General features: G+C 42.6%; 1 protein-coding gene across 1 annotated transcript in view; it reads right to left on the reverse strand.

The window, feature by feature from the left end:
* cwc27 (CWC27 spliceosome associated cyclophilin) overlaps positions 1–14,915 on the reverse strand; it is a 62,365-nt gene that overhangs the window by 28,962 nt on the left and 18,488 nt on the right. Inside the window, exon 11 of the mRNA XM_079523749.1 lies at positions 797–900. Within this exon, the coding sequence (XP_079379875.1) occupies positions 797–900 (104 nt within the window). The remainder of the gene's footprint in view (positions 1–796; positions 901–14,915) is intronic.

The following is a 14,915-nucleotide window of genomic DNA, read 5'->3' on the forward strand; positions in this document are numbered from 1 at the left end:
AGCCACACGTGGGCTAACCTCTAGCAACCGAGTGGTTTCTCCATAATAGTCAGAAATGTGTTTCAACATCATGTTGTACATCAAAAACAACCCAGAGACTCACTGCATTATGAGAGTTTTCGGTGTGGTGAGAACCAGGGAGGGGGGTGGTGGTGGTGGGGGGGGGACGGGGTTGGGGTTTGGTTGAGATTTTGCAGAGTCACTTTGACCAAGAGCTGCTAACTAGCAAAAACACGAGGGTTTGACGTTCAGCTATGGCGCGGCCACTCGACAATTTGTTTGCCCACGCATTTTTCGACAAGCTTTCACGCAAATATGCATACCCTTGGGCGTAAAAAAAGACAATGTCTGCAGCTAATTGACAAAAACAGAGCGTTTCCTCTGCCTCATGTGTCCATTAGCAGGAAATGTGGCTTGACTACCCTGTTAAGAGACTTAAGAGCTCCGTGAGGTACAAATTAAACGTCATGTCGATTACATCTTTAACCAAAATAATACATTCACAGAGCTTTTAAAAAGTTGTTGAATGAAAGTACTGTATCACTTTTGACTTTACCGTTTAGACAGCACCACCCATATAATAATGTTGTTATTGATCGATTTGTAATCAATCAATAGCAAAATTACTTGTTTTAAAAAAACCTCAAGAAAAAAACGAAACAAAAATTTAAAAAAATAACATGAACATACAGACAAAAACATTCTCAAAAGCAAAGTCTGTGATTAGTTAAACTACCAACAGCCAGTTCATTTTTGTGAGTAATGTTAATGCGAGTAATATTAGTTGTTAACATACCGTCCTTGTCGTCGTCTGCTGGAGGCTTCAGACTGTCTTCTTTCCGTTGCTTAATGGCCTGCAGGTCCTTCTTCAGCTGGCGGGACTCTTTACGAAGTTCATCACTACAGTACATAGAGACAGAACAGACTTCACCATGCTGCACTTTATACTGAAGTTCATCACTACAGTACATAGAGACAGAACAGACTTCACCATGCTACACTTTATACTGAAGTTCATCACTACAGTACATAGAGACAGAACAGACTTCACCATGCCACACTTTATACTGAAGTTCATCACTACAGTACATAGAGACAGAACAGACTTCACCATGCTACACTTTATACTGACGTTCATCACTACAGTACATAGAGACAGAGCAGACTTCACCATGCTACACTTTATACTGAAGTTCATCACTACAGTACATAGAGACAGAGCAGACTTCACCATGCTACACTTTATACTGACGTTCATCACTACAGTACATAGAGACAGAACAGACTTCACCATGCTACACTTTATACTGAAGTTCCTCACTACAGTACATAGAGACAGAACAGACTTCACCATGCTACACTTTATACTGACGTTCATCACTACAGTATATAGAGACAGAACAGACTTCACCATGCTACACTTTATACTGAAGTTCATCACTACAGTACATAGAGACAGAACAGACTTCACCATGCTACACTTTATACTGAAGTTCATCACTACAGTACATAGAGACAGAGCAGACTTCACCATGCTACACTTTATACTGAAGTTCATCACTACAGTACATAGAGACAGAACAGACTTCACCATGCTACACTTTATACTGAAGTTCATCACTACAGTACATAGAGACAGAACAGACTTCACCATGCTACACTTTATACTGAAGTTCATCACTACAGTACATAGAGACAGAGCAGACTTCACCATGCTACACTTTATACTGAAGTTCATCACTACAGTACATAGAGACAGGACAGACTTCACCATGCTACACTTTATACTGAAGTTCATCACTACAGTACATAGAGACAGAGCAGACTTCACCATGCTACACTTTATACTGAAGTTCATCACTACAGTACATAGAGACAGAACAGACTTCACCATGCTGCACTTTATACTGAAGTTCATCACTACAGTACATAGAGACAGAGCAGACTTCACCATGCTACACTTTATACTGAAGTTCATCACTACAGTACATAGAGACAGGACAGACTTCACCATGCTACACTTTATACTGAAGTTCATCACTACAGTACATAGAGACAGAGCAGACTTCACCATGCTACACTTTATACTGAAGTTCATCACTACAGTACATAGAGACAGGACAGACTTCACCATGCTACACTTTATACTGAAGTTCATCACTACAGTACATAGAGACAGAGCAGACTTCACCATGCTACACTTTATACTGAAGTTCATCACTACAGTACATAGAGACAGAACAGACTTCACCATGCTACACTTTATACTGAAGTTCATCACTACAGTACATAGAGACAGAACAGACTTCACCATGCTACACTTTATACTGAAGTTCATCACTACAGTACATAGAGACAGAACAGACTTCACCATGCTACACTTTATACTGAAGTTCATCACTACAGTACATAGAGACAGAACAGACTTCACCATGCTACACTTTATACTGAAGTTCATCACTACAGTACATAGAGACAGAACAGACTTCACCATGCTACACTTTATACTGAAGTTCATCACTACAGTACATAGAGACAGAACAGACTTCACCATGCTACACTTTATACTGAAGTTCATCACTACAGTACATAGAGACAGAACAGACTTCACCATGCTACACTTTATACTGAAGTTCATCACTACAGTACATAGAGACAGAACAGACTTCACCATGCTACACTTTATACTGAAGTTCATCACTACAGTACATAGAGACAGAACAGACTTCACCATGCTACTTTATACTGAAGTTCATCACTACAGTACATAGAGACAGAACAGACTTCACCATGCTACACTTTATACTGAAGTTCATCACTACAGTACATAGAGACAGAACAGACTTCACCATGCTACACTTTATACTGAAGTTCATCACTACAGTTCATAGAGACAGAACAGACTTCACCATGCTACACTTTATACTGAAGTTCATCACTACAGTTCATAGAGACAGAACAGACTTCACCATGCTACACTTTATACTGAAGTTCATCACTACAGTACATAGAGACAGAGCAGACTTCACCATGCTACACTCTTTACGAAGTTCATCACTACAGTACATAGAGACAGAGCAGACTTCACCATGCTACACTTTATACTGAAGTTCATCACTACAGTATATAGAGACAGAACAGACTTCACCATGCTACACTTTATACTGAAGTTCATCACTACAGTACATAGAGACAGAGCAGACTTCACCATGCTACACTCTTTACGAAGTTCATCACTACAGTACATAGAGACAGAGCAGACTTCACCATGCTACACTTTATACTGAAGTTCATCACTACAGTACATAGAGACAGGACAGACTTCACCATGCTACACTTTATACTGAAGTTCATCACTACAGTATATAGAGACAGAACAGACTTCACCATGCCACACTTTATACTGAAGTTCATCACTACAGTACATAGAGACAGAACAGACTTCACCATGCTACACTTTATACTGAAGTTCATCACTACAGTACATAGAGACAGAACAGACTTCACCATGCTACACTTTATACTGAAGTTCATCACTACAGTACATAGAGACAGAGCAGACTTCACCATGCCACACTTTATACTGAAGTTCATCACTACAGTACATAGAGACAGAACAGACTTCACCATGCTGCACTTTATACTGAAGTTCATCACTACAGTATATAGAGACAGAACAGACTTCACCATGCTGCACTTTATACTGAAGTTCATCACTACAGTACATAGAGACAAAACATACTTCACCATGCTACACTTTATACTGAAGTTCATCACTACAGTATATAGAGACAGAACAGACTTCACCATGCTACACTTTATACTGAAGTTCATCACTACAGTATATAGAGACAGAACAGACTTCACCATGCTACACTTTATACTGAAGTTCATCACTACAGTACATAGAGACAGAGCAGACTTCACCATGCTACACTTTATACTGAAGTTCATCACTACAGTACATAGAGACAGAACAGACTTCACCATGCTGCACTTTATACTGAAGTTCATCACTACAGTACATAGAGACAGAACAGACTTCACCATGCTGCACTTTATACTGAAGTTCATCACTACAGTACATAGAGACAGAACAGACTTCACCATGCTACACTTTATACTGAAGTTCATCACTACAGTACATAGAGACAGGACAGACTTCACCATGCTACACTTTATACTGAAGTTCATCACTACATACAGACAGGACAGAAGAAGGCTTCGACATTCTATACTTTATACTATGGAATTGCTTTTTTTTTTAAAAGAAGAAAAAAAGAAAAGAAAAAACTACCGATACACGTTCATTTCGTAAATAGCAAACATAGCAGATCTATGAGATCACACCACGTCGCATTGTGACAAGCCGTTGTGAGCTTGTGGATTGGCTCACAAAATTTGAACATGAACTGATTAAACTTAAACCAGCTCACCAGCAAGCAGTGAAACACATCCATCCACACCAATGAATAACATATTTGCCTGGCATTAACAAACAATCGTGAAATGTTCCAACATAGTCCATATTTCACACACGGTAATTCAGAGCTCCGTCTGTCTGGGGTTCTTTCTGCACAGTCATGAAACGGGTTCAAAACACACTGTGATGATAACGGGGAGATGACCATGAAACTGCACAGTAACGTCAACATAACTCCATTTTAACCCATTCAGGCCTGACGTCGAAATTTAAAAAAAAAAGTTTTCTAAATCATGAAAAAAGGCACATTTTAACGATTTTTCAAAAATAGCAGACCTACAAGTTCATAGCGCGCCACTCGGTGGCGCGCTATGAACTTGTAGATCTGCTATTTTTCAATAGCTAAATTATAACAATGTTTAAAACACCAAAAGGGGTTCCCGCCCCAAAATGGGTTAATGGTTAATGTGGTTAAACGCTAACGTGACATGGATGCGTTCCAGGTCTCAATGGATTAATTCAACTGTACACTCTCTTAGTATTGTGCTTCATGGGCTTTATGGACAATTTTGCCTCAAATTTGCAAAGTTATCCTTGCGAATCAGCCATATTCCTATAACAATAACAGAGCATAGGGGCCTCAGTGCAATGGATCACTATTTTTTTTGGTCAAATAAACATAATATCCCAATGACCTTGTGTGCAAAATGTAAAAAATGCTTGGCCCTCGTTTTCTCAAGTGGCACCAGCATTGAAACCACTGAATCCACTGAAGGCACGCGGGCCAAACCTCAAACTGGACAGCAGAGGCAGACTCCGCTTCCAGGATGAGGTGAGGTATATTTTGATAAACTGCCATAAGATCATCTCATGTACAGCTGAAAAGCTCTGAATCAAGTACAGCAGAAGTTATTTTGTTGTTGCCGTGCCCCCCCCAAAATAATCATATTTGAACTGCTATTATTCTGCTCCTTTTTACATGATCGAGACTGCCAGTCAGTTGCACAGCTGTCATGTCAGGAATTAATCATATTTTTGTGTACAGCTGTACAGTGGCAGTTCCGTTTTGGTCCCATTCTCTGATGGAGCATAGGTACGCTGAATAGGGGCCTACATGCTGGTCCCTTCGCCAGTAACACAGGTAAGCTATGTGGGTTGGGCCCCCGGCCCAGTAACACAGGTAAGCTACGTGGGTTGGGCCCCTGGCCCAGTAACACAGGTAAGCTATGTGGGTTGGGCCCCCGGCCCAGTAACACAGGTAAGCTACGCGGGTTGGGCGCCTGGCCCAGTAACACAGGTAAGCTACGCGGGTTGGGCGCCTGGCCCAGTAACACAGGTAAGCTACGTGGGTTGGGCCCCTGGCCCAGTAACACAGGTAAGCTACGCGGGTTGGGCCCCTGGCCCAGTAACACAGGTAAGCTACGTGGGTTGGGCCCCTGGCCCAGTAACACAGGTAAGCTACGTGGGTTGGGCCCCTGGCCCAGTAACACAGGTAAGCTACGTGGGTTGGGCCCCTGGCCCAGTAACACGGGTAAGCTACGCGGGTTGGGCCCCTGGCCCAGTAACACAGGTAAGCTACGCGGGTTGGGCCCCTGGCCCAGTAACACAGGTAAGCTACGTGGGTTGGGCCCCTGGCCTAGTAACACAGGTAAGCTACGTGGGTTGGGCCCCTGGCCCAGTAACACAGGTAAGCTACGTGGGTTGGGCCCCTGGCCCAGTAACACAGGTAAGCTGCACAGGTTGGGCCCCTGGCCCAGTAACACAGGTAAGCTACGTGGGTTGGGCCCCTGGCCCAGTAACACAGGTAAGCTACGTGGGTTGGGCCCCTGGCCCAGTAACACAGGTAAGCTACGTGGGTTGGGCCCCTGGCCCAGTAACACAGGTAAGCTACGTGGGTTGGGCCCCTGGCCCAGTAACACAGGTAAGCTACGTGGGTTGGGCCCCTGGCCCAGTAACACAGGTAAGCTACGTGGGTTGGGCCCCTGGCCCAGTAACACAGGTAAGCTACGTGGGTTGGGCCCCTGGCCCAGTAACACAGGTAAGCTACGTGGGTTGGGCCCCTGGCCCAGTAACACAGGTAAGCTACGTGGGTTGGGCCCCTGGCCCAGTAACACAGGTAAGCTACGTGGGTTGGGCCCCTGGCCCAGTAACACAGGTAAGCTACGTGGGTTGGGCCCCTGGCCCAGTAACACAGGTAAGCTACGCGGGTTGGGCCCCTGGCCCAGTAACACAGGTAAGCTACGCGGGTTGGGCCGCCGGCCCAGTAACACAGGTAAGCTACGCGGGTTGGGCCCCTGGCCCAGTAACACAGGTAAGCTACGCGGGTTGGGCCGCCGGCCCAGTAACAAGAAACAGAAGCAACTCCAGAGTCCAGACCACAACAACGTCCGCCTTTGTTTTCTTCCATCTGCTCTCTCTCCCCGAAACCAGTGGTGGAAAACATGTAAAAGTAGAAATATAGAAATAGTATAAATACGGTAATAATATAGAAATAATATAGAAAACTCTGTAAAGTAAAAGTCCAGAATTCAACATTGACTTGAGTAAAAGTACAAAAGTATTGGCTTCAAACTGTATTTAAAGTACCAAACGTTTTCAAATGCATAATCATCTTTTGAAAATAGCAGATCTACAAGCTCACAATGCATCGCATCACGATATATTGTGAGCTTGTAGATCGGCTGTTGTCAAATGGCCGAAAGGTATAGGGCTGAAGTGATTAATGTATGTTTTGTAATAATAAAAATCTACAGAGTAACTAGCAACTAAAGTGTTAAATGAAATAGTAGTGGAGTGAAAGTACAATATTTGGATGCGAGATGTAGTGGAGAGAAATAAAAGTACTGGAAATTGGAAATACTCAAGTAAAAATACCTCAATTGTACTTAGTTACTTTCCACCACTGCCCGAAACAACATTCATTCATCCTCCCCCCCCCCCCCCCCCCCCCTACCCGGGCCTCCCCCCCCCCCACCCTTTCTATCAGCAACTTTCATTGCTGCGTTTGTTGCTGCTGTCCAACTCCCATGTAGGTTAACATTTTAGTCCGCTGATGCCCTCCGGGGAAAAACAAACTGTGGCATTAACCACTTGATCCCCAGCGTTCATATTCTGGGGAGGGGGACATCAAACAAAAAATAGCAGATCTGCAAGTACAGTGGTCTATATAGTACAGTTATAACTTAAGTCCAGTTCGCTAAGCCTACAGCAGGGGTTTGAAGCGGAATGCCACTAACTTTCAACATTGAACTAGTTGTTAAAAACTTTCCCCCCTTCTGTTTATTCTAGAACTGTAGGTCTAGAACTTGGGATCATGTGATCAGTGACATCACACCGGTCAGGTGTACTCTGCAGGCCAAAGAGTACACCGGCTGATATACCTAATTTACCGTACAATCTCTTTACTTTCTCTCTTTTTTGTCCTTAGTTATGACCGCATCACTGTGGCATTCACATTATGGAGGGGAAAAAAAAGTATAAAAAAAGATATAATATTAATAAAGTAGTATCTTGTAGATCTGCTATATTCGGCAGGTAGGACACGGCGTATAAATCATGCTTTAGCCTCCGTTTAAGCTGAAGAAGCAAGCAGCTCAGACAAGCTGTTGGCTGAGCTCCTCTCTCATTCCCGCTGGGATTGTCACAGCTCGTTCTAGACTGAAGTTTGAACAGATGAAAAAAAGGGCAGTCTGAGGCAGCCTTCGTCACACCGCTGATGATGACTGAGAAACCGCCAACTCAGCCACTTTTCCAGAAGCCAGGAGTCCATGATTCATGTTGTTTTTGGGGGTGTACGACAAAGGGGGGGAGTGCGACGTGACCGCCGGATGGAGGAATACAGTCGATGCAATATAGCGCTCGACAGTGAGGGTCTGGGGCTAACAAACCCCATTGATAGTGTATAGTGAGGGTCTGGGTCTAACAAACCCCATTGATAGTGCATTCTTCTGCATTGAAGTGTTTTCTTATTAGGCATAACGTCATAAACACCTAACTCTCTGTAGGCCTGTCAGAATTATTACATAATTGCCTAATCGCAATTAGTTGACAATGATTTTTGCGTAATTGTCAAACTCCCGTGTTTTGTCGATATAGGTCCAAAATATGTAGAAATGTTCATGCATTTTGATCAAAGATCCCGGGAGGAGATAGATTTTAATAGTTTTTCATATAATTCGAAATGGTGGGTGATGTAAAGTTCAGAGGTCAAAAGTCAGAAAACAAAAGTTGTTCGGCATGAGATGCAAGTGTGTATCGACGTTTTATTGCCGGCGGTCAAACGGTTCATGAGCTATGCATTTTTAAATTAGTCATGTAGTGCCACCCTTTGGCCAATGGTCTTGGGCTTCGCGTCATCACCGTTTGGCATAGCCCTCTACCATATTGCCAAGTTTCGCAAAAAACGACTGCACGGTTAAGCCAGAACTGCTATTTTTGGCGTAAGGAGAAAGACAAGAAGAAAAAACAGTCCTTTCGAGCTTGGCCCCTTAATTAATCGTCAACTTAATGTGTAATCATGATGGCCTTATGGCTCGTACACACTGCACGATATTTGCTCCGATTATGCTGTCGGGGACCATTTTTGGTGCTCGCCGACAAAACTCCCGATCTGACGCAATATCGGGCTTTGATCGCAGAGGTTTTGCTCGCTGTGTGTGAAAGGCTCTGCGAGAAGATATAGCGCCGATAAAAGTGCTCGATCCATTGTGCTGTATTGTCCTTGTTATCCATACCAGTGGTTCACAAACTTTTTTAATTTTAATCCATTGAGACCTGGAACGCATCCATGTCACGTTAGCGTTTAACCACATTAACCATTAACCCATTTTGGGCGGGAACCCCTTTTGGTGTTTTAAACATGATGTTATAATTTAGCTATTGAAAAATAGCAGATCTACAAGCTGTAAATGTTGCTGTTAAATAGTCTATAAAACCAACCCATTTCACTTGAATAATGTTGATAAAACCACATCGGAGCAAACTTTTGGACCTTGTGTGAATACAAATACAAATATATACCGTGTGTGTGTGTGTGTGTGTGTGTGTGTGTGTGTGTGTGTGTGTGTGTGTGTGTGCGAGAGACGGCGTTATGTAATGCAAATCAAGATTTAACGTCCTGTCTCGCTGCAGCCCGCGTAGGCTACACGCTATCACAAACATTTCGCCCTGTGTAGCCTGGCTATCCTGTGTGTGTGGGGCATGCACGCAGAGAGAGAGAGAGAGAGAGAGAGAGAGAGAGAGAGAGAGAGAGAGAGAGAGAGAGAGAGAGAGAGAGAGAGAGAGAGAGAGAGAGAGAGAGAGAGAGAGAGAGAGAGTGAGAGAGAGAGAGAGAGAGAGGCGTCCTGTGTCGGTCTCGCGCTTGTATTACGGAATCCTGCACGTGCGTGAGATGTCAAAATTAATTGGAATAAAAAACAAATGATGTAGCCTATATGTATCGGGTCGGCGACCAATCGTTTAGTGTTAAAGTCACAAAGATATAATGACAGCCGATTACAAAAAAAAAGACTGCTGTAGTGTGAAATACATGACGATCTGATGACTCACCGACAACTTTAAAACTCCTACAGTGTGTAGGGGCTATTAGCTGTGCGGTTGTGAAAGGATGGTTCTTGTAGAAGACACAAGTCTATCATGAAAACCTGAGGACAATTCTGCAAATGTCTTCTAAATCCTGACAGTTTTCTGAAAAACTTATGTTCAATGATAATATAAAATAATGTCATGGTATTTATTTTGTGATTTTTTTAATTGTGAAACCGATGAATAAGAACTAAAGTGTATGTTAGTTGCATTGAAGCCGGAACGAAATCGATTGATCATTAAAATGTACACGGCGCACCCATCTGACCTCTACCACGGCAGCCAAAAGGCTGCTTGCAGAGATCCGTTATGTTCACTAGTTTTGGTCCTGGGCAGTGTACATTTTGACAGTAAATTTTGATTTATTCTTACCGTAGTCATAGTCTTTTGAATAAAATGCCATTCAGTAAGTTTTAGTCATATTTTAGTCATCTGAAAGGTAAAAATATATTTTGGCAGGCCTTGATGGCTGATTTTACACCTGGCTGTATGCTGAAAATGTCTGATCTACAAGCTTGTGACACGTTGTGAGCTTGTAGATCTGCTATTTTCAGAGCGTAACACCCCGAGCACAACCAAACATAAAATGGCTTGTCTTTCAGGCCTACTGGATCTCTTCTGCAACTCCCTTACATTTTAGTCTAGTTTTTATTTGTTGACGAAATTGTCAATATATTTAGTTTTAGCTTTAGTCATCATAGTTTTTATTTAGTTTTCGCCAGTGAAAATAGGTAGTCGGCGAACATTTAATTTAACACTGGTCCCACAGGGAGACATCAAATGTCTCTTTCGGGCCTCGAGCTAAAGCATTGGGGAACGTCCACTAATAGACAGTTGGCATGTATGCCACTGTTTGGAAGAATAAGTCAAATGGCCAAGTATGTTCACATACAAGGAATTTGACTCGGTCTGTTGATCTCAGACACACATTAAACACTGCTGGCAAAGTCCACTGATTACATATCTATGAACAACTAGTACACGTGCGCTGAGATGTGGCCTTTTACTGATGAGGTCAAACATGCATTTTTGGATGCATGATTTATTAGTTCATTTTGTTCAGGTCAGATTTCAGTGGGGATTTTTTTTAAAGCTTTATTTGCTGACAATTTGTATGAGCCATGGAGTTGCTGTGGCAACGCGAGAATCCTTTGATCAGAGCAATACTTTGTTGAGTTTGAAATGAAGACAGGCAATATATTTTATTGCCGGGGAACACCTTTTGACTGAGTGATCTCTTTCTGCTTGCCAAGACAGGTTACAATTTGCAAAACAAGAGACACATATCCAAGGCAACAGCCAAAAGAAATCAGCTTCATGACCCCAGTAGCAATAAAGATAGAGAGGCCAGAAAGAACCTGAGAACACCTGTCAAATACTCCTCAGAACAAATTCCTCCCAACGCAGTCACACAAAGCATTGTGCCTCCTCTTTTCTCTGTGTTTTTGGTAAAATAAAGCCTGACTTGATCATACTATGTCACACAAAAGCGTCAAAAGGAGCCGATCAAAACGTGGCACGAAGCGACAGTGTACAAATGGAACCAACGGTTGTACTCTCAGAGTTATGGGGGTCCGTGGCCTAATACCTAATTCCAAGGACCCCCAAGTGGTCCTTAAAATTAAAAAAGTTTGTGAACCACTGGTATGGATAATAAGGACAATACAGCACAATGGACATTAGCAGGGCTGAGCCAGAACGCCATGGAGATCCAAAAGATTTGATAATTAGATCGGGATTCAGATCCTAAATTCAGATGTGGGTTCGTTTTTGGCTCGGTGTTTAGCCTATCATTTTATCTATACCACATGCGGTGTTGGGAGCAGTGATTGAAGTCAGAGTGTATTCAACAGGCCTGCGCATAACTAAAGGCTGACATGACTTATACTGCGGGCTATTTATTCCTTTTTTAAACGTTTTCGTTCAGGCCGTGTGCCATGTGTTGTCAGCAGCGTGGGCTCAATTGCACTCGCGTTAGTGGAGGAGCTTTCTGTGGCTTTTTACAAGTTTAATGATCATTAACGTACTTTTAACATGGAGCACATTCTATTCGCTAAGAAAACCCCCAGTTCTGTATAATGCAGATGCGCCGATAAGGAGATTCTGGGCAAATTGTCGGTCGAGAACCACTGGTCTAGAAAACATTTTCAGGTCAAGGACCCCCAAATTAATATGAATTTGCCCACGGACCCCCTTCTGAAAACATTTTGTGCCAGGGGGACCCGCAGAAGAGAAGACTTCAAATCTTCAAATGTTTCGAAATTATTTAAAAAAAGGTTTCACGTTGTAATTGTAGATGGGCTATTTTTTTATAGGGTTAAAGTGATGCTAGATAATAAATCATGTTAAGTGTTTTTGGAAAATAATTGGAAATTAAATACAATAAAAAATGAATTTAAAGAGTAATAAAAAAAACATGGCTCACTCACGTATTAGGAGGACAATATCGATGGTTAAAATAGTTTGTATAGGAAGGGGGCGTGTCTGATAAAATTAATCAAATATACTGAATCAAGCAACTTATAAACTGTCTGGGGTGTTCACAAAAGCCTCAGTAGATGTTAAAATGACCCCAAACATGAATTGAATTGTGTGAAATATCCCTTTCAGCCAAGGACACCCATTTGAAAAGATGTGTTGCCAGGTAGAGAAGATGTTAGTTGTTAGATAAGTACAAGCTACTGTAGACGGGGATAGAGAAACCTATGGTCACTCTTGAGTCTTAATCCATTGAGACCTGGAACGCATCCATGTCACGTTAGCGTTTAACCACATTAACCATTAACCCATTTTGGGCGGGAACCCCTTTTGGTGTTTTAAACATTATGTTATAATTTAGCTATTGAAAAATAGCAGATCTACAAGCTCATAGCGCGCCACCGAGTGGCGCGCTATGAACTTGTAGGTCTGCTATTTTTGAAAAATCGTTAAAATGTGCCTCAAATCTTTCCGAAAATTGTCATGATTTAGAAAACTTTTTTTTTTAAATTTCGACGTCAGGCCTGAATGGGTTAAACAGTACATTCTGTCATTGGACTACCTTCTAGCTCGACTAGCTGGTGAAATTACTGGGGCACTTTCAACCTTGGTGTCCCTCTTTTGTGGATGTCACAGGCAGCATTTTTCAAAAGAATAGTCAACAATCTATAAATGCACCAAGTCTCTGTCTGTACGTACGTGTGTACTGTCTGTAATCCATGTGACTCAAATTAGACACACGCATCCCACACCCCCACAGAGAGTGCAGTGCTCGGTGTCAAGTCTGTCGGATAGCTGGTTGTCCAGAACCAGCACAAAAGCCTCTGCCCGGGATCTGGACCTGATATTCCATATTTGGGCATGCCTGACAAAGAACTTACTCCATATATATGGGCATAAAAGGGACACAGACATAATAACTGGGTGGGGCATGCATTTCGAACTTGCATCTTTCCAAGTAGGCCAGTGCCCAAGGGGCACCGCTCTAGTATATTCTAATGAAGTGGTTAAACTGTTCCTTGTATTTCTCGGGAGTCGGGACCCCCTGGAAGCCCCTCAAGGAGGACCCATGGGGGTCCCCAGGATCCCACTTTGAGAAGCACTGGTCTAGACCTGTCCATACGTCCGTTTGTCTGTCTGGTGCTAATCTCACAAACCTCTGGACCAATCTGGGTATCAAAGACAAGATATGTTTTACTGATCTCAGGGGAATATGGAACATTAGCAAAGGAATAGCAGTTGTGAGTTGTGAGCTTGCAGATCAGCTATTTTTGCTATGAATACAGGTGTGCATTGAGATTTTCACCTGCCCATCAGCACAGACAGTTTGAAAACCACTGCTATACAGTGGTTCTTCTCACTTATTCACGTTGGAAAAATTGAAATTCGGCTGTTTTCATAAAGAAAATCAGTGACTGGGAACACGACCAAGGCATATACATACATCCTGTAAGCATTGTGTCGCAGTGCGACATGTTGTGAGCTTGTAGATCAGCTATTTTCAGCATGCAAGCAAGTGTAAAATCAGGCATTACGATGCCACCAAGGCCCGCCATTTTTGTCGACAAAATCAACAGCAGATTTAGTTCGCTAAACTTTGACTTTTTTTGACTAAAACTAAATCAGAATCTGCTGTCAAAATGAACACAGATTCAGAACAATTATGCGTTTCTGTTTTTTACACTCTCCACTTTCCCAGGTGACTAGATAGCAACAAGCATTACAGAGTGTCTGTCTGAGCGGCCTGAGCAACGCGCTGGTGGATGAGAGAGAGACAGAGGGGTGGGGGGGTTGGGGGGTGGGTGTTCGCCCTCCAACAATGCCCCCTTTGTCCCGGGCTAACACTGTACCTACCCGCCTGCTCTTTGATTCCCTGCCAAGACAAACCACTGTGTTGGGTTACAGTTCTTGTATAGCAAAACAATCTGAGCTTGTGTTTAAGCCAACGAGACCGGGAAGGCTTCTGTGTGTATATATAAATATATATATATATATATATATATTTATTTTTTTAATGCGAACCTTTCTAACTCAAATCTTTGTGTCGTTTTAGATTTGAGCTATATCGCGCATTCGTTCTCAAAGTGTGCTTTAGCTATTCAAATATCAGATCTAGAACGCAAACAAATGTTTCTAATCATCAGGGGGTCCTTGACATGACAATGTTTGGGAACCGAACATAACGATTTTTCAGAAAACCGATTTTATTGATTTAGAAGAACTCTTCATATGACCACCGCGCCCTGACTATAGGTGCGCCACCCGTTCAAAACATATCAAAATAAAAGGGTAGTGGGTCGCACACACCAAGACTGCAGTTCAAATTTCATATTTGAAACAAAGAACAAACGTTTCGGCTATCCAGCCTTCATCAGTGACACTCAGGTCTTCAAGGGTTAACCCATTCAGGCCTGACGTCGAAATTTAAAAA

Source organism: Electrona antarctica (assembly GCF_951216825.1).
Source record: "Electrona antarctica genome assembly, chromosome: 16".
NCBI classification, from domain to species: Eukaryota; Metazoa; Chordata; class Actinopteri; order Myctophiformes; family Myctophidae; genus Electrona; species Electrona antarctica.